This window comes from Haplochromis burtoni, unplaced genomic scaffold (assembly GCF_018398535.1).
Source record: "Haplochromis burtoni strain Fernald_Lab_line unplaced genomic scaffold, NCSU_Asbu1 Contig_73, whole genome shotgun sequence".
Taxonomy (NCBI): domain Eukaryota; kingdom Metazoa; phylum Chordata; class Actinopteri; order Cichliformes; family Cichlidae; genus Haplochromis; species Haplochromis burtoni.
The window spans coordinates 2,143,448-2,163,785 of NW_024582434.1; the positions used below are offsets into that span (position 1 = coordinate 2,143,448).

Below are 20,338 nucleotides of genomic sequence, written 5' to 3' on the forward strand. Positions count from 1 at the left end.
CTATGTATGAGGTTATTAAGTATTAATGAGGCTTGCCCCATTACCTGTTTTGCTCTTTCTCGGTATTAAGAGTGAACAGTTAAACTGGATAGAGCTTAGGGCTTTGGTTTCAACCAGTTAGGGTGAGAGGAACACGGGTAGCATAATAGTAGTTTCATTCACTGCTCTTCCCCTGACTCTCATTTTCTGTCGCTCTTTAACTGCAGTAAGCTCTCTTCTTATAATTTTACATATTGCGACATTCATTATTCTCTTGTGCAACAGTTGCGACCTAGAATCTAGACCCTCCCTGAGGCTGTGGGAAATATTGCATTTAATTAAATTGTTATTGCACAAATATTATTTATTTATATCAGGCACTAAATTGTCTCTAAACCATGTAATGGCTTTCCAGCTGCGTTGAAAGCCTCAGTAACATCATTACAGACAAATTCATTAAAGTCCACCTGAGTTCTGCACAGAAGAAAAAACACTGAATCCCCTCATCTAAGATGTTTGGTGGAACAGTTAATCTTGATAGACGTTAGAGTCACTTAGCAGAAAAGGGAGGAAAAGAACAACTGAGTTCATTTTCTTGTTTGTTTTTCCTTAAATTTTCACAGAAATTCAGCTTATCAACGGAGGAAATATGTGTCAAAACGCATGAAACAAAAAAAAACCCCACTAAAGATAAAGTGGATGTATTAATGCCAGGCTTAAATTTCCAATTTAAAGCAAAATAAATATACATGTATTTACAACAAAATGGGTGGCATTCACCTTTAAACGCTTTCCATAACAAACACAGTTCAGGGTCTAGGTTGTTATCTTTTTAAGGCAGGAGTGCCACCAAGTGGTAAGTCTGTGCAGTACATCAGGTAATGTCTTTTCTTTGTTTCTTTTGTTGAGGCGAGGCGATTGTGTCTCAAGAGTTGGGAGTTAGCCTTGTAATCGGAAGGTTGCCGGTTCGAGCCCCGGCTTGGACAGTCTCGGTCGTTGTGTCCTTGGGCAAGACACTTCACCCGTTGCCTACTGGTGGTGGTCAGAGGGCCCGGTGGCGCCAGTGTCCGGCAGCCTCGCCTCTGTCAGTGCGCCCCAGGGTGGCTGTGGCTACAATGTAGCTTGCCATCACCAGTGTGTGAATGTGTGTGTGAATGGGTGGATGACTGGATATGTAAAGCGCTTTGGGGTCCTTAGGGACTAGTAAAGCGCTATATAAATACAGGCCATTTACCATTTAAGAATTTTTTAGGGATGTGCTAAACAATAGGAGGTAGTCATTTGTCTTTTGGGGGCTATGATGTGGAAAAGAAATAAATGCAGAGAAGTAATAAGCTTAAGTAAAGTAGATCATATTTAAAGTATATAATAAATGCTTCTTATTTCTGCCACAAAGGAAACTGTAATATCTTTGGAGACTTTGAAATACTGAGAACAGACAGACTTATAGGATGATTAATATCACTTTTTTATTTATAATAAAATTTTCTCAAAATTGCAGTTCTTTGCCTTATGAGTCATACTAGAGATTATGAAATATTTAACACCCCCAAAATACACCCACATCTTAGCTAAACTTTGCCATTGCAGACTTCCTTTGTACTTCCCTTCCTGTAAAAAATCTCCATCATAAATGGATGCTCTGTTTTGATGCAGTAGGAATCGACTCTTCCTCTGGTGTGATCCAGGACTCCTCTGAGATCATCGGCTCTTTGATTCCTCTATTCAACAACACAGTGCAGCCAGATGGGCAGAGGAGCTCCTCTCTCTCCAAGGCCAACAGATCTAAAAGGTACTGCTGGGAATCATGGTCCATTAGCACCAGATTTATGCCATCACTGGTACCCTCAGACTCAAGGAAAGAATTTAATGTTGGGATGGCCTCAGCTGAGCTGTGTAAAAACCTGGAACTGAGGAGATTTGGAAAAGTGAGTAATAGAGAGTTATCTTTTAGAGATATTTTAATCATATTCTGGGTTAGAGTCCTCACTGTACCTGGGATTGCTTGAAGCTAGTCACCAGGATGATTTCCTCTCCAAGATCTGCTGTGACTGGGTCCAGCACCACTGTGATCAGTCCGCCTCCATGGGGCAGCAGACGAAGCAGACGGCCAGAGCTGTAGCCACAGTGCATTCTAAGCTCCAGCACCCACAAAGGGCGGACACTTTTCACACTTTTCACTACGTCATCCAGTATCTCACCTGAATCCACAGGAACAACAAACTTTATTTCCTTTGCACACACCAGGGAGTATAGTTGACATTTTGGAACATTTTGACATTGTGGAATGTAGAACATATGCACCCAATAAATAAGTTACATTACAATAACTTAGATTAATGAATATAAAATACAAAAAATGTATTACATAATAAATTAAGGGAATGGTTACTAAACCAAAGGTAGGTACCTGCTGCCATTTCAGCCAAACTTGCTTTTTAGAAAAATATAGTAATTGCAGACTAATAATGTTTAGTAAATGAAAGAAAATAAAATAAATGACATGATTTAAAGCAAGTTCACGATTTACCATTGCATTGCTAAATGCTCAGTGTTCAAAGAAAGGTGTTATATTTCTGACTTTTGTGGAAAAAAGCACAAGCAAGTTGGGTAAAATTGCAAGATGTTGTGGTATGAAATGCTCTGCTGTTACGACCCGGCTCAAAGGCCGCAACATAAAAAAAAGAGATTAATACCAGAGTGTTAGTGAGAAGAGGTTTTATCTGAAAATGGAATACCAGGTTGGCTAAAATGGCTGGTGCCACCAAGGCAAAGACAAGTGAGCTCCTAGGGAACTTGCCTCAGTATGCTTTTATCCACACCTGACTAGGTGTGGCCAATTAGCACCAGCTGAAAACATTGAGATGATTAGGGGCTGCAGAGGGACGTAACATCTGCAAAAGCAACATAGTTTGTAGAAACTGAGCTAATGACTGCTACTTTTTATTGTTTTCCTCTGACAGAAGTGGAAAATATCCAAAAGCATGAAAAAAAAAGAAATATTTTTCAGAAGTCTTAAAAGAAAAAGCAAAAAAAAAAGCAAAAAAAAAAGAAAAGAAAAGGCAATGGGCCCCACAGGGTCTTGATGTCATTATCATGAAGTCAATGTGTGACTATCAGAATCAGAATCAGCATACTTTATTCATCCCTAAGGACATTATGTGGGTTGCAGTTGCTCCAGTATAAATAACAGTAACAGAAACAGACTAGACTATTTAACAATACAACATGTTACAGATTTAAGTAATTTAAGAAATATGCACAATATATACGAATCACTCAATAATAAATATCACTGATTGAAAGAGGTGATTATAAATAAATACCAAGAATGTTGACAAGACTATTACAGAGTCGAAAAGAATCTGTGCAAAAGAGCAAAAGAGTGTAACTATTAAAGTGTTTACAGTGTGTAAGATGGCAGAGTTGTCCAGGGAGATGGCCACAGGCAGGAATGATTTCCTGTGTCGTTCAGTGGTGCTTTTTGGTAATCTCAGTCTCTCACTGAATGTGCTCCTGTGGCTAACAAGCATGTCACGGAGTGGGTGGGAGGTATTGTCCAACATTGTGTTAATCTTGAACAACATCCTCCTTTCAGACACCACCTTAAGGGAGTCCAGCTCCATCCCCACAACACTACTGGCTTTATGGATTAGTTTATTGAGTCTGTTGGCGTCTGCAACCCTCAACCTGCTCCCCCAGCATGCAATAGCATAGAGAATAGCACTGGCCACAACAGATTCATGGAAAATCCTGAGCATTACACAATGAGACTGAAAACACAGATAACCTAAATCCACAAAAGGCCTGTCACCAGAAACTTCCAGAAAAAGGGGAACTGTAGCAAAGAGAAAAGTTGCTGCTTTAAAGGGAAATAGTGGCCACACTAAATCTTGATTTGGTTCTTTTCTGTTGAATATATGTAATTATTCAGAATTTTGTACAATCCACACTTGATTATGTCTCTTCATAATTAATTAATAAAGGTTAATAAAGCTTTACCACTTCTATTACAGCACCATGCCCACAACAGATATGTCATGCATTATGTATCCCATGTGCACTAACTGTACAAGTGAGACACTTTCTAATTTAATGCACTATCAAGGTAACTGTTTCTAATGCTTACATACCAATCTGTGGACCAATGCAGAGAGACTGATGTGTCTCAGCATAAAGGTCAAAGGTCTCTAAGACGCTGTCACCTTTGCCATGGGTGCAATTAGAGAACACAAAGACGTGTGTGCTCTTGACACATGCCCCCCCTCCCACCAACCTCAGAGCCCAGGCCAATGCTTGATGGCACAGGATAGAAACTTTACCACAATAAAGGCTGGACACCATGAAGATGGTGGGAAGCAGTGGCACCAAAAGAGCAATCAACCACATGTGGTCAGCTGTTGTAAAAAGCCTTCAAATCTGTGGGTCAAAAAGCTGGGGGTTTTTTCCAAAATGACCTTTGCTTTCAGTTTCGTTGAGTGTAGTTTTGGTAACAATTTTTATTATTATTATTATTATTATTATTATTATTATTATTATCCTCCTTATTAAATCACAGCTCTTACTCCTGCCATATTACTTTATGGGGAAAACAACAACAACTTTTGTCTTGCATTGCTCCTGGCTAGTGATCTAGAAAGCAATCATATACTTTTACATTCTTTCGGCACAGAGTTCTTGTAAATAAATTACACAACCTTTATTATTTTACCATCAAGTCGCAAATGTAATTTTATATCTAAATAAAAGAGACTGCATCTTATTTATTAACGTGAGCATTCACAAACTTTTTTGCAAAAATATCATCTTTATTAGAGGCCTTATTCTCTAATTGTAGCCTACTGCATCATTGCATAAAAATAAACAAATAAATGAGTACAGCCTACATTCTTTATCCATTATATTTAATGATAACCATTATCACATCCATAAACATGTGTTCTTTTTTTTAGTTCAGTTTTTAAAGTCCTTGAAACTATTAACGCAGCTAATTAAAATTGGTTTTGCATTTAATGAAATAAAATCCATTTGTTCATCCAAAATGAGTAAAAAATAGTATTAAATGGTAGACCTATGTCCGTACACTCACCTTGACCGTTCCACTTCAAACCTGCCCACAGGTTGCTTGCATTAAAGCAGGCCGTGAGGATAAGCAGCAGAAATGAGGTTCTTCTGCTGCTGGGTGTCTGGTTGTATGATCTTAGGTAAGGAGCTCATTCAACTCGGAGTAAATAAGTCAGTTGAGATGCTTCGGCTACCTGTATAGGATACCTTGTGGACGCCTCCCAATCCCTGGTCAGGTTTTTCAGGCTTGGGACACAAACAGAGACACGCTGCTGGATACAGTATGTACGTTTGTATTTATATGTATGTATTATACACGCTCCCTGGTTTGTAAAGCCATTCGGGGATAATACCCCCAGGGAAAGCCGAAGACAGGAAGGTCTTGGCACCCCTGCTTACCCTCCTGGATAACGGATAGAAAACTGATGAATGGATGGATGGATAAAGCAGTACTCGCCAAATTTCAATATTGCTCGTCCAGGATCAGAGTCCATCCTGTCAAACACAGGTCATCTTGCCTCTTGTGGAAGTCAAGCAGGTGGTCAGCATAAACGGATCACTTTTTTTTTTTTTTATCTCTTACAGACTCTCTGTATGACTAAAGTCCGAAAGACAACACTGTTTGGTGGCATCCATGAAGCAGGCGTGGTGAGTGCACCTAAACTACAAAAAGAACATACAATCGATGGTGCTGTCTGGGAAACTCCTCCTCCTCTCTGTCTGCACCACTGCTTTTTTCCACAAGAGGTCAGCAGAGATGAAGGTTAAGAATGCCAGCCATCATTTGGAAAAAGAGTCTGTGGGGCTTTGAAAAGTTTCAAGGGTCGTCGTCGAACTTACAAGTCTCAAAGTATACAAGGCATGGGATGCGACTCCAAATGTTTTTGTGCGGAATCTGCCATTTGACGAATAAATAATTTCACGATGGGTATTTCACTCATTGCTGGTTGTTTTGGCTCCAGGTGGACAGCTGGTACTGAGCAGTTACAACTTCCATTTCAAACACTGATATGGCAGAAGTAGAACTGCCTTAAGGAAAACTCTGACAAACAGATAAAATAGGTGAAAAGAGAATACCCCAACAGTTGCAAAAGCGTGGAAACATTGCTGAACTTTCGTTTGCTTATATTTACAAAACTGTTCTTTTTTTTTTTTTTAAAGACTAACACAATTCTCAGAAGTCTGTAACAGAATTAAACTGATAACTATGAATACATTATATCATAGAGCCTGTAGAGTTTTGTTAATGGATGAGCATCTGGAGTTTAATGTTGGCCCTCAGTTTCAGGCGCCTTTGCTCGAAATCTGTGCACTTCCTCTTTTCTAAGTTGCCCCATATAATGAAAGTGGGTGTGAGCTCCCCAGCGGGCTGCTGCCCTCGTTGGCTGCCGGTGAAGCGGCGCTGCTCTGTGTATTTTTGGCCGTTGGAGCTAATCATACTGCAGTGTGCAAGTCCATCAGTCCAGCGGAATCAAGCTGACCTAGAACTGCTGGATTATAACCGGAAGCAAAGCACGGTGCCATCAAAATAAGAGCAAACACAACATATCAGCGTGGATGGAAGCCTGTAACCATGGAGATGACCAGCTCTAGAAAGAAATGAAACATACTTGGCAACATATTGTTGAACCATTAATGCTATCAAAATGAAACATCGTATCATATGATCACATGCATCATATGTATGATGTGTAAATCATACATAAGTAAATAAATATGCACTTTTTGTGTTTGCATTGCCAAAATAATGATAATGAAATAATGTTTACTTCTGATAGTCATTATGTTTCTTAAGAAAGAGGACTGCGACTTTTTTTTTAACTTAATTTAATTTCAAAAGCCGGGTTAGTGTATGGTGAATCAATCTATGTAACTGGATATTTATCTTTGAGAAACACATGCTACCTTACCCTGAATGACTGTAGTGTAGCACTGAACTCTGTCAGCCAAAGGTGGGATGTAGAAATTGTGACTGAACAGTTACAGGACAGGCATAAACAGAGTTCTCCCTTTAAGCCTGGTTAAAAGTGAGATATTTTTCAATCATATCAGTTTGTGATTACTCTCAGAAACAATGTTCATTTTCTTGCAGCATTGAAAAGAAGTAGGCTGGAGTATAAATACATAATTCTAATAGCGATAAATAATGCAATTTGATGGTGGGTTTATACTCAATTTACTGGACTGTATTATTATTTTTGATAAATTTGAATTTCCTGGTCCTCCACTAAAGCTTTTATTCTGAGATCTCCCACCGGAATTCCTGTGTTTGACGACTCTCTCTGGCTTGGAAGCTGGTTGTTTGCCCACATACTCTCAACAGGAGCGATACGGGAGCAGCAACTGGTTCGTCCGTCTTACCGGTGCTGCTGCTGCTACAGCACCTTCTACAATCAGGGGAAAACAGACTGGCCGACGCATTTGACGACCAATTTCGGTGGAATAACGCTGCACCAAGCTGCTTTCATACATATCTGCAGGACACAGCTTCTTCGCCAATGGCAAGTCCGGTTGCAGACATAGGACAGTCTCATCAGCATCACCCCGTGAACGAGTCGGCCGCACAGTCCGCGTTTCTGGAGGCGCAGAAATGGATAGAGGTGAGTCACGGAGTACCAGCAGCGAGCCCAAACGCTGTGTCACCTCTCCACCACTTTCCTTCCCTTTCGCGCAGGTGTTTCGTTGTCATCGCATGGCCCTAGTTACTGGTTTGTACCTGCAGCGTCTGCCCCTTTAAAAGGCAGTTTATTTTATTGCTTCGTCACCTGTTGAAAGGTGACAGTAATTTGACTCAGATCCTAAAAACACATCGTCACTGTGTTCCTGTGAAGTCCCCGGGATGGGTTAGAGTTCCCTTGCAGGTGTGCATATTATGTCAGTATGAGCTGTTTAAATTATTATTTTGTTAACAATTATCAGTACATATGAGTTAAAATAACTGTCCTCAAAATAAAATGAAAAAGATAATTCATTCCTATCTGCAATAATACAGAATTCTTCCAAGTGACACTGGCTATTTATTTTGTGCGCATTTTCACCAGACCTTCCTAAATGTTGAAGAAGGCTTTCTGTTGTTTTTTTGGTGAGGGCCTGTGTACAGTAGCTTTGGTCGCTATGAGGCCTGGTGCGTGTTTGGCTGCAAACAATGAATGCATCATGTGGAATGGATTTTTGCCTCATTGCGAGCCCGGTGAACAATAATCACACAAACGAGGTTTTGTTCTGAGAGCATTTCAATCACGACACTTGCCTGCCCCCATTGCATTTGACTTTGTCATCATGCAGTGAGCTGTCCTCCTGTCAGGCTTCAAAACACTGATGACTGGGTGGTTATAATTTGCATGTTGGTCGAGTGCAGGCGTGACTTTGTGTGTTTCCATAAAGGGATAACAGTTCGGAGTGGCACAGCTCTTTTTCTAAAGTTTGTGATTCAGGGTAGCAGGGGTGTAGACTGGGATTATGGGGCCTCTATACAACATTTTTGTCAGTGCTGATGATATGATTTGTGATTTTTCTTTTCTTTTTTTAAACATTTTTTCTGAAGGGCATCAATGTTTTTGTTGTTTGTTTTTTGGAATGATCACATCAGTTTCTTAAAGCACCTTTGTGTTGGTCCTTAAGGCCAATAATACCAGATTTAAATTTCAGATTAACATTTGAATTAAACAACGAAAAACTACCTGAAACACACAAAACAGCACAAAAGTTAGTGGTAATGTTTCTCATAGTTAATAGGAAGTAATATGAAGTGAAACTTCCTTTTTTACTACTTCTGTGCCCGTTGGTATTTTAATACACTGACTAACCTGCGTATGTCATTGACTTCATTAAAAGTGACAGATCCTCTTTAAGCGTGTCAGGCGCCATTACAGGCCTATTTAGTAGTTCCAAAGTCCTCAGAGGCTCATATCACATCTTTAAAAAGCCACTATTGACCTAGAATTTCCAAGGTGGATTAGGGGCAAAAGCTGAAAAGGTGAGAGTGAAGTGACACCACTCCTGCATTTTCCCTCTTTCACCCTTTCCCCATGGGGACTGATTATCCACATACACCTGTGACAGTCCTTAAGTAACCTCAAGGAACAAGAGACCACTCACTAGATCCAGAGTGAAAACAGCAACACAAAACCTCAGTCCAGATTCTAATAACTGCTCATATTCAACTGCTGTGCCCTATATAATATCGGGGCCTGAGGCTAGAGGTTGTAAAAAAGGTTTTCTGTTTGACATGAATTGTCAGATAGAAATTTAAAAAAAAAAAAAAAAAAGCAAAGGGACTGTTAAGACCTGTGGTTTTTGTTTTGTGCACCTTTGCAACCACTCACCTCTGTTTGGAAACTAAGCATTTGCTTTTGTTATAATTTTTGTATATATGCACTACCAGTCAAAAGGTTGGACAGATCTTTTCATTTAATGGTTTTTATTTATTTTCATGACTATTTACATTGTAGATTCTCACTGAAGGCATCGGAACTATGAATGAACACATATGGAATTATGTAGTAAACAAAAAGTGTGAAATATCTCAAAACATGTTTTATATTTTAGATTCTTCAAAATAGCCACCATTTGCTTTGATTACTGCTTTGTACACTCTTAGCATCCTCTCGATGAGCTTCAAGAGGTAGTCACCTGAAATGGTTTTCTAACAGTCTTGAAGGAGTTACCAGAGATCACAAGTACTTGTTCTGCGATTCCATCTCATCCCAAACCATCTCGCTTAGGTTTAAGTCAGGTGACTGTGGAGGCTAGGCCATCTGGCGTAGTACTTCATCACTTTCCTTGTTGGTCAAATAGCCCTTACACAGCCTGGAGGTGTTTTTGGGGTCACTGTCCTGTTTAAAAAATAAATGCCCGATTCCCACAGTCTCCTCTGAACAGTTGATGTAGACATGTGTCTGCTACTGGAACTCTGTGTGGCATTTATCTGGGCTCTGATCTGAGGTTAACTTGGGGTTTCTGAGGCTGGTGACTCGGATGAATTTGTCTTGGTCTTCCGTTTCTGGGGCTGTCCTCATGTTAGCCAGTTTCGTCATAGCGCTTGATGGCATTCAAAGTTTTTGGAGTTTTCCAGACTGACTGACCTTCAGTTCTTAAAGTAATGATGGACTGTCATTTCTCTTTACTTAGCTGATTGGTTCTTGCAATAATATTAATTCTAACAGGTGTCAAATAGGGACGTCAGCTGTGTCCCAACCTGACCTCTGCACAACACAACCGATAGTCCCATTAAGAAGGCATGAAATTCCACCAGTAAACCCTGTTTAACAATGCCATTCATTGTTAGATCAGATGATAGACTTGTCTTGCAGAGCTCTTAATATCCTCCTTGTACTATTTTAGGTCCAAATATATAGAGAATGATATACTTTTATTTATTTTCTTATGTTGTAGAGCAGCTGTATTCAAGTGTGGTTTGTTTTAGCCAGTGAGATTATTTTAAAATTTTTGCACTAGATAAGCATACAGAGGTCCTTGAAACTGCTGTTGAATTCCAGATTTATGCCTCTGTGTCAGCCTGTTCTGCTGGTCCCACCAAAAATGCATTAACAGTAAACTGATTTATAGCTCAGTGTTGGGTTTAACTCTGTTGATTGCTGATGCAAGCACCATAACCATGTTGTGCATTTATTGTATACTTAAATTAATGTTTCCTGCATGTTGTGACATGGGAGGGCTTGCACTGACAATTACTTTGCTAGATAGAAAACAAAACAGTCTTTTGTAGCAAAAGAAAATGAATCAATTGTGATACATGTAAATATTTAATGAACACATTTGTGTGAGAAAATGTTTTAAGGGAAGATTAATGAATCCTCATGTTGTCACATGTTTTCTTGAGTTCACGCTCAACAATCTCGAACAGCAGTGGCGACATGCCTGAAAAAACACGAGCAGACTCGGCTGAACAATCATATTTGAAGTGTTTTTCACATAGTTTATATATATATATATATAGTGTTAACACATTTTTGAGGATGTGAATTTTAAAATTCAATGTACTGAAGTATATTTTTCAATCACAGTTATGCTCAAAGGCAATGTTTAACTGGGAGGGAGGCATAATTTAGATTTTTTTTCTTTTTTTTTTTTTCAAAGCAGCAAATCTGTATTGTTCAATTTTAGCGCGTCTTCAATGAAGTCCTATCAGATGGCATCCAAGAGTAAAAATCCAACATCTTAAAGAAGCATTCACACCTGCACTTATTGTTTCCTTGAAAGTGGCAGCCTCTCACCATCTGTCAGTAACACCGTTGCCAATAATGGTGTTTAAGCTTCTCTGAACTTCAGAAGACTGACGAGCCCTTTGATGAGGGCGAAAGCTTTCAGTTGGTTAAGTTGATTGATTTCTGTCATGTAGCCACAGGCTGTTTGTGTGAATGGAGCCCCGATGATATTATCTGACTGGGTCTTTTTCTCAGAGGCCTCTTTTTAGTTTGATTAATTTGCTTCCTTGTTAACAGTGTTTGAGGAGTACTTTGCTGCTGGCAAATTCAAAACAAAGTGTAACTATGAGTGAATACCAGAGTTGCGTAATTCCATCACTCTCCCTATGTTTGAAGACAAACATTCAGCTGATAAATGAACATGAAGAGTGTCCACTGGAACAATTTGAGGAAAAAAAAGTTTAAATTATACAGCCAAAAAGTTGCCAAGAAAAGAAAGCTTACTTTGGCAGATTGAGTGTAATAATCCAAGTGCTTTAGATTATCTCACTGATTCTTTTTTGTGGTGGTGGATGGTTTTTCTTGAGGTGTTAGACACAGTAAAAAATTCGTAGTAATCTATGTAAACTGGCAATTACCCCTCATCACCTGAGAGCTTGTCTTGTACTGTTTAGCACAAAACCTGCATAAACTGGAAAGACAGCTGGGTCCACATATTTGCAAAACTTGGAAGGCCAACATGGACTTTACATTGACATTTACTGGGTTGGTATCTCATTTGATTTCAGAACTGCTTTAATTCGGGGCGATCGTGGCTCAAGAGTTGGGAGTTCGCCTTGTAATCGGAAGGTTGCCGGTTCGAGCCCCAGCTTGGACAGTCTCGGTCGTTGTGTCCTTGGGCAAGACACTTCACCCGTTGCCTACTAGTGGTGGTCAGAGGGCCCGGTGGCGCCAGTGTTCGGCAGCCTCGCCTCTGTCAGTGCGCCCCAGGGTGGCTGTGGCTACAATGTAGCTTGCCATCACCAGTGTGTGAATGGGTGGATGACTGGATATGTAAAGCGCTTTGGGGTCCTTAGGGACTAGTAAAGCGCTATATAAATACAGGCCATTTACCATTTAATTCTTCATGGCATAGATTCAACACAGTGCTGGAAACATTCCTGAGAGTTTGTGATCATATTGACATGGTAAAATCATGCATTTTGGATGATTTAAAACTGGTTTCCAATCATCACACCACATAATCCTGGACTCTGGATACACCTATCAGAACATATGTACATTCTCAGGTAGACTGTAGTTTTTAATAAGTGCTCATTGGATAACAGTGGGCGCAAAGTCTGCCAAGAAAATATCTCCCATATATTGATTCAAGGCTGGATGGTTCTATGGTTCCATATTGTTTACACCGAATTCTGAACCTGCCATCCAAATGTCACAGCAGAAATTGAGATTCAACAGACGGGCAACATTTTTCCAATCATTTATTATCCCGTTTTCAGGAGTCCTTATGAATTGTGGCCTCAGTTTTGTATCCACAGTTGACAGGAATGGCCCCTGGTGCTTTCACCCATCTGCTACAGCAGTAGATTTGACATGTTGTTGCTTCACAGATGATCTTCTGCATACCTTAGTTGTAACAAGTGGTTATTTGATTAATGTTGCCTTCCTATTAGCTCAAACAGCTAGGATTTTTCACCCAGAGAACTGCTACTCACTGGATATTTTTCAGCAGGCTGTCTTGACCATGTCTACTTGCCTAAATTCACTAAGTAACTGCCATGTCATTGGCTGATTAGATACATGCATGTGGTGTTACTAATGAAGTGCTTGTTGGGTATTTTTCCAAGCACTTGTCTCAACTTGTTTAGAGTCTCTTCTCTCTTGTCTACTGCCTAAGTCATAACATGTTTAAGCAGTTGAGAATAATAAAATTCCATTGTGAAATGGAATTGGAAAAATGCTTCTGGGTCAGACAAATCAGCAGTCTAATCAATGTCCTCAGAACATCTTTACAGTATAGATATTACACCAGTGGAGATTTAATCCTAACCAACTAGCTGCAGTATGTATCTGCAGTGGTATTTTACCTTGGAACTTGGATGAAAGTGGGGTTTTTTTTTTTTGTTTTTTTTTGTTTTTTAATGCATTCATTGTTATGCTATTCAACAAACCTGCACAAAATTGCAAAATATCATTCAGCTAGAACAAGTATCTATGGTGGTGTTCTTTGAAATGATAACAAAAGATTTTGCAAAGGCATGATAAGTCCTGTGCAAAGGTTCAATGGAAGACATCCAATACAGACTAGACTGCAAACATGTTTACATAGTGACTGATTGACAACGAGAGCCAAACTAATCCTACTGGAATGGGATGCCGTATATCAAGTTAAAATGCCAAACGGGACCAGACTTGATGACAGCTCTTGGTGTTTGCTACGGAAAAGTTGAGTTAAACAGCAAGGAAAACATGAAACAAGACAGCGGAGGGGAAAAAGAACGTTATAATTGTTAAAGAGTTTTAAATACTGATGATCGTGCCCTCTGAGAACAGTCTCTACACACTTCTTAAGATGCCTAACTTGCTATGAGGATCATTCAAATTTGCAGAAGATTATTTTTTAGACTATGATGGTAGTGTTGAATAAAAAAACATTTAGCTTGTAAGACTGTGAACGATTTGAATGAAATTCTGAGTACTCTGTGGAACAAAACAGCCAAAAGGTGTTTTTAAAGTGAACCAAATTAATATTTATCCCATCCAATAAAATGAAAGAGCCTATGGTGTGATAGCATGATATAAGAATGTTTACCAGGGCAGCATAACTTTTTTGTAGACCCAACGAAATGGCTTCTGTTGAGTTATACAATATGTTGATAAAGTAATCAATGGAACATCTTAAATTTGGGAACAGTGTTGCTGCATCTCTTACACCTTTTCCATTGATGCAGTGCTGCTGCAAGTGTCCTGTCTGGAAGTAGTTCAATATATTGCCACCAAAGAAATCTGGTACTGGTGCCAAAGGTGACACCACAAAATTGCTCAGCCCGAAGTTGGAATTTAACCCTTTTTTGCAGATACAGCCAGCCATGATTATTTTGCCACTGAACATCAACATGTGCTTGTAACACTACATAATCAACAGGTTTTAGGACTGATTATTAAATGTGGGCCTGATCTCAAAAGGAACCAAGGCAGAAGCTTAGTTGCAGTGCCAGCACAGGCTGATAGAAGAGAGGCAGTTGAGAGCTATTTAAGACTGATGCATATCGAAGTTCCAGTTGTTATTCATCATTATTTGGATTTCTTTGTAGTTGTCTTTGCAGTCTGGATTAGCCACTTCAGAGTGTTTTGTTTTTTTGCTGCACAAACACTATTGATAGGTACACATGGAGAAGCCATCATTGTCTTTCATAGTGACAAAAAGCTCTTATTAAGTCCCGCTCTCTCTTCTTCTGTCTGAACTATAAGATGGAAATCCTTTGAATCTGGCCTCCCAGAGGCTGTTGGCATTTTTAGGCATTTTGATCCAAGTATCTTCTTTCTGTGGCCCCAGGCTGTTTTGAAAGGCTGCCTGACAAAGGTCTGTACTCTCCTGTATCATTCCATGATGTCATTCCCAGTTTGTGGTCATTGTCATTCTTTCCTGCAAAACAGACTGAGATATGTTTAGTTTTCTTGTCACTTTTTTTGCAGTACCTGCCATGCATTACTATGACTACAAGCTATGCAGGAATGTAATTTTGGAAGGAAGTATTCTGTTAGAGAAGGATTCAGGCTATATTGAGGAAGTACCTTTCATCACTTACCTTAAGGATATGACAGTCTACCACATGACCTGCTAACTGTAAAGCTTAAATGATGAGGTGTTATTTCAGGAGGATAATAAAATTAAAGCAACGGTTTAACTTCTGTCTTATCTATGATTACTGATTATGATTTTCTTAGTACATTTTATCAAATTGGAAAAAACAAACTTTGAGTTATGGCCTTTCAATTAAATGTAAGGAAATTAAAGGCCATTATAGGCCAGCTGTTTTCAAGTGCAAGTATTATTACAGACAGATTCCCAAGTGGAAAGAGTCAAAGCTTATATCCTTTTGACATGGAGTAAAAGGTCCAAGTGAAGCATGCACAAGGCATGCATACATACAGCCTTTTCAAGATGCTAGTTGCTGTCATCACACAGAAGTTTTTACATTTAAAAAAATGTGCTGTTTTGAACAATTTTCATGAAACTATCAGGGCAGAAGAAAACTCAACCAAGTCTTTGTTACATGAAGTAGTTGCATGAACATTTTCAGAATTCTTGTTAAGGAGGTTTTAATAATCATTTAGGGGCATTACCGCTTATGGTTCAATCTCCAGGTCTTCCAGTGCATTTGTTGAAGTGTTGTTGGGCAGAAGAAAATGCTGTACAAATGGGTGAATACTGCTTGTAGTATACAGTGTTTTAAACGGTCAAAGAGACACTGCCTACACTGCTTACAGAGAAGCATTAGAAATGCCACTGATTAAGCTAGTCACAACATAATTAACATGCAGCACTGAGCTATGGCTGTTACTACTCCCATACAAGATTGGATTCTGTAGTGTTGACAGTTTAATGCAGTCGCTTCGGTCACTGACACAAATGAGAAATCCCTGACGGTAAGATGCTAATCGATCTCTAATCCTGTGGTTATGATCTTCTTAACCACAGCCAAAGCCTTCTGAGAACTGGTGTGTTGACATGGTGACATTAGTGAAAGAGGAAGTAGCAGGAATTACACATTTGAAAGCGGTTGACTGATGGCTTTTCCATTCACACTTATGAATGGAAAGGTGTATCTTTTGACTATAGTGTTTTTAGATATAATCACTAGCTTTCATGTGGATTTGTGCAGTATATATCCGTAAGTATGGACTGTTAGCAAAAACATGTATACCTTTTAAACAAAAATCCAGATGGTAATGAAATTATAATGTTCTCAGCAAATGCCTGTCAGTCTGGGTACAGATGGGTCTTTATAAACACATGCACGTTTAGAGTGGGAGGTGATCACATGATGGTTTACTCAACTAGATGACAGATTAACCCCCTTTCCATTTCAGTGTGTCTGAATCCCTGTATATTTGTTCTCATATTGTTGTAAAAGTGGCTACGCATGCTGAGGTTTCAGGTTAGCTGAAAACCAGACACTGCCATATTAATCAAATAAACTTGGGTAGGACATCAAGAATATGTAGGCTGTTTGATATCTACTGAATCAGGGCCAAGATAACTGTTATTCCTCTGCTGTTGGACTCCATGCCACCCCCCCTTGGCTTAGTCATGATAACAGCTGGAGGACACATCATAAAAACATGCTTCTGCAGCCACAACTCAACGAGTTTTTCTTTTTTGTTGGTATAACAATCATTTTCTCTCGCATGTATTATTTCTGTCAATTCAATTTTGTGTGTTCTGTTTTTGTTCTTTTGTTTTTTCCCCCCACAAGTAGATACTACTTTTTTTTTATCATTATTTTAACATTATGGATAATTTTCCATTCTCACATGGACTTCCATAAATTTCCATAGTGGATATTTAAGGCCGTATTTCCCAGAGCAGACTTACACAAGAAACGTGCTGATGTGATGCAGAGAGGTTCAGCTTATCTATTAAAATCTGCAGGTACTTCATTTGCACAGCCAAATATATTCAAATAATGTCAGTCGTTGCACTTGGTGAAAGCAGCATTATCCAGTTTGACCAATAGCAGCTTATATTTACTCAGTGTCTTTATAGGTTCTCAGGCATCAAAGTTATAACGACTGAATGACTTTCTGGTTTGTGAAGATGTTTCACAGGTAAATCTGTGTGTGTTAATGGTAAGAGTGTAATTCTGTTTAATGATGGTTTTTCATGGTGGACACAGACATGTATCGCTCCTCTGTCAAGCCAGCTGTTCCTGTCCCCCTGTTCAAAATTTTAACAGGAGTGTCCTTGAAAGAGGGTATTTTAGGTGCAGATTTACAGCTTAGCATCGCCTTGTTGAGCTGGCTCTGCTCTGTTCAATTCAATTCAGTTCAATTCAATTTTATTTATACAGCGCCAAATCACAACAACAGTCGCCTCAAGGTGCTATTGTTCCATGTATCCATGTAGTGTTTGTTATTTTTTGATATTTTACTTGGTGTACCCTTTGGGAGTTAGTTTAGTCTTTTTTTTTTTTTTTCTTTTTCAAGCGTTAATAGCTAGTGGGTCATCTGAGAAATGACAAGTTAGGTTTAGGAATCAGCTTCTTGGCTCTTAATGGGGGGAAAAAACTAAGGTTGTTTTAGTTCTTAGAATATTTTAATATGCCAAAGTGTTTCAAGGCCTCTTTAACCTTTGTTACATTCACATTTGATGAGACTGTCTTATGACCTGCTCACGTGTCCAACTTAATGCCGGAATTATGTAATGCACTGTCCATCTATCCAGGGTGTGCTCATCTCCTCACTAGATACTGTATACGCTAGCAGAGACATTAGTCCACTGCAACCTATAATGAAGTGCATATTAATTAAAATTGGTTAGAATTATTAAACAGCCATCTAGAATCCAGCAATGAGAATATCTGCTGCTACCTTGGGATGTCTTTGGCTTTCTGTGTATGTTTATTTTGCCTGATGGGGCATGTCTGCCTATGACAAGGTGAACATACTCATCTTGTTCAGCTGTCAGTGCTGTGTGTTCATGCACTGAAAGAGAAAGGAGGAGAGATCAAGGCAGCCTGGCACTTAAACTGCAGTGTGACACACACATACACATTCACAGACAATAAGGACCACTGTGAAGAAGTGACAGCCGGCTGTGTGCCAGGGCTGAACAGCCACCCTCTGCAGGGAAGCTGTTGGTAACTGTTGTTACTTACCACACTCACTCTGACAAGAAACATAACTGACATAATAACAGCATCTTACTGTGAACATCAAGCACTTTAGAGTATACTTAAAGTATCTAGAGTGCCCTAATAGAGACTGACATTAGAAAGCCAGTAATCATAGCTTTCACCATCCCTATAATACGATCATTTCCAGTGTCTTCTTGCATAAGTCCCCATTTTCACTCACATTTCTATTCTATTTTGCAGCATCTGCTGTTGCGTGACCTACCAAGAAAGTTGGCTTGTGGCAAGTACAAAGTCAGACACTCAGCACCCTGATGAAGTGTTAAGTCTGAACTCTCTAAAAACACTTAATGTTCATTGTAGAAGGATTGTGAGTTTTCAGGAGTAACATAAAAGCCAAGCAGGCAGAGAAACTTTCCTTTTTGTTCTTTTCTCTAGTTTCCAGGAGACAGATAGCTGAATGTAAGGATAGACAGCTGCTCGTTCCAAAAAAATGTTCAGTTATCTTTGATAACCAACTCCACAGCCTGGGCGGGCGTGCTTTAATATTCCACATCAGCCTTGCCAATTTTGTTGTTTGGACTGATGAGTCACAGCCCTTTTTTTTTTTTTAAACTTTCTTTTTTCTCTAAGAAAGGCCAAATTCAAAATGAAACTACAAAAGAACATTTTGATCGTTGTTCAGCTCAGTACTTGTGCACGGCTGACATTTAGCATCAACATCAAGTACAGGAACTGTAAAACATTTTTATTAATATTTTTAAAGGAAAAGGAAAACCACTCGAAGGCACTCTTGAAGTAGATACTGTTATGCAGTTGTCTTGTAATTTGCTGTGCTACTTCCTCATGAAACCCACAGCTAGAGTTAATAATTTTCTTTGTAATACCCCATAAAATGAAAACATTTAAAGTTTACTTGAAGGTTTTGCTTTTCTTCTCATTAAATGTGAGATGAAGTTCAAAAATGACAGGGATCTGTGCAGCCGTGCAAAAGTATAGTCTGTCAAATTATTCAGGTTAATTTAAAATATTCAGCACTTGCTTTGTGTAGAAGATAAAGGGAGAACAAAGTTACATGTGAAGTATGGCCTGTACAGACAGTACTGCCATCACTACTGCTCTGAAAGGATCTGCAATATATTGGGAATATTATGAGATATTATCAAAGCTCTCACAGATCAAAGCGTCACAAGCGTGTCCTCTAATCGTTATCTATAATTACAGGCCATACCTCTTTCATGCAATCTCCCATTGCTCTATTGATTGCCCTTATTCAAAGGCAAAGTGGGTCACTTTGCATGCATCCGTTTAACTCGAATTTATTTACTGCTCTGTTGATTTTTGACGTGGCCTTAGACTGGCAAACATTTGCAAATGTTCAACGCTCTCCAAGAGATACTTGTAAAGATCTCTCTTTGGGTCATGTGCTGACCTCTCTCAACATCTTCTGGAACCTACTGAGTGATGTACAAAATGCAGATTTGTTGTGCAATAGGCAGCTTTCAAGGCTATAATTAAACTACAATAAAACATGTTAATTAATATTAAGGCTTTACAAGAATTGTTACCAGGATTTCTTTCTGTATGCAGTAATTGGAACTATTTGATAGATCAGGCAGAATGATGTTTCTGCACTGTCCAGGGATGTTTCTAATTGGGTCATGAGCTGGTTTCCTAGTTTTCTTAGTTGAGGCGCTGGGGAGCTGGACTCTTTCTGACTATCAAGGGAGCAAGTATGACCTGTGCTGCATGGCTGACTGACAGTCACAGTCACATAGCAACAGTTTCAGGCTGCTTTATATAAAAAGACTATGCTCAAGTTCCCTTCCTTTTGCTTTAGGCTTGCTATGTTTTGATGTACATGATTGGCTGAAGATCATGCCTTGGCTCTTGTCACAGCAGTGTTGGTTGGGCATCGGAGTGTTTATCGCAGAGCTGGTGGTTTGATTCCCGGCCTTGTTTTTTTTTCTCTCTTTTTTTTTTCCCTTTTTTTTTTCCCCCTTTTTTTTTTTTTTTTAACCAACCTGCTGGAGCCTAATTCAGGTGACATGGTGAGCGATAAGACGCACTCATAGACTCTGTATGAGGATGATGGCCAAGCGCTTTGAAGCTGCATTCTTTTTTTTGTTGCCGTTTATTGCAGTAAGACATCCACAGGTAACACTCAGCTTGTGGTTTCACAGTTGGACGCCACTAACCAATTGGTTATGGTGGCTGCTTTTGCCTGTGGGCAGACTACAAGTTCATCATCACAGGGCTTACACAGAG

At 39.3% G+C, this 20,338-nt stretch overlaps 2 protein-coding genes across 9 annotated transcripts in view; one reads left to right on the forward strand and one right to left on the reverse strand.

Annotated features, from left to right (window-relative positions):
* Window positions 1–1,212: 1,212 nt before the first annotated feature.
* Window positions 1,213–7,215, reverse strand: LOC121814689 (catechol O-methyltransferase-like). Of its 2 annotated transcripts, none has more exons than XR_006054511.1 (3): window positions 5,069–7,215; window positions 1,975–2,180; window positions 1,213–1,889 (listed from the first exon to the last, which is right to left on the reverse strand). XR_006054511.1 is itself a non-coding variant. In XM_042221757.1 (3 exons), exons 1-3 carry the CDS (start codon window positions 4,366–4,368, stop codon window positions 1,607–1,609), a joined length of 744 nt encoding a protein of 247 aa, XP_042077691.1. In that variant the 5' UTR covers window positions 4,369–4,462; the 3' UTR covers window positions 1,213–1,606. The 2 variants fall into 2 exon arrangements, 1 of the variants encoding a protein (XP_042077691.1); XM_042221757.1 differs by lacking the exon at window positions 5,069–7,215 and adding an exon at window positions 4,113–4,462 and having other exon boundaries at window positions 1,213–1,883; window positions 1,970–2,180.
* Window positions 7,216–7,350: 135 nt separating this feature from the next.
* LOC102311877 (LIM and calponin homology domains-containing protein 1) overlaps window positions 7,351–20,338 on the forward strand; it is an 81,950-nt gene continuing 68,962 nt past the window's right edge. For 5 of the 7 annotated variants that reach the window (XM_042221749.1, XM_042221745.1, XM_042221750.1 and 2 more), the window contains exon 1: window positions 7,351–7,643. In XM_042221749.1, coding sequence (XP_042077683.1) covers window positions 7,542–7,643 — 102 coding nt within the window. In that variant the 5' untranslated portion in view covers window positions 7,351–7,541. The remainder of the gene's footprint in view (window positions 7,644–20,338) is intronic. The other 2 variants (XM_042221751.1, XM_042221753.1) reach the window with 2 other exon arrangements.

What these genes read in the sequence shown, in the direction of transcription:
- LOC121814689 (XM_042221757.1), bottom strand. Translation starts at nt 4,368, where the DNA reads ATGTGGTTGATTGCTCTTTTGGTGCCACTGCTTCCCACCATCTTCATG. An exon ending in CTGCATTGGTCCACAGATTG is followed by an intron (nt 2,181 to 4,112) that starts GTATGTAAGCAT and finishes CTGTGGATTCAG; the next exon opens with GTGAGATACTGGATGACGTA. An exon ending in TTCAAGCAATCCCAGGTACA is followed by an intron (nt 1,884 to 1,969) that starts GTGAGGACTCTA and finishes CCTCAGTTCCAG; the next exon opens with GTTTTTACACAGCTCAGCTG.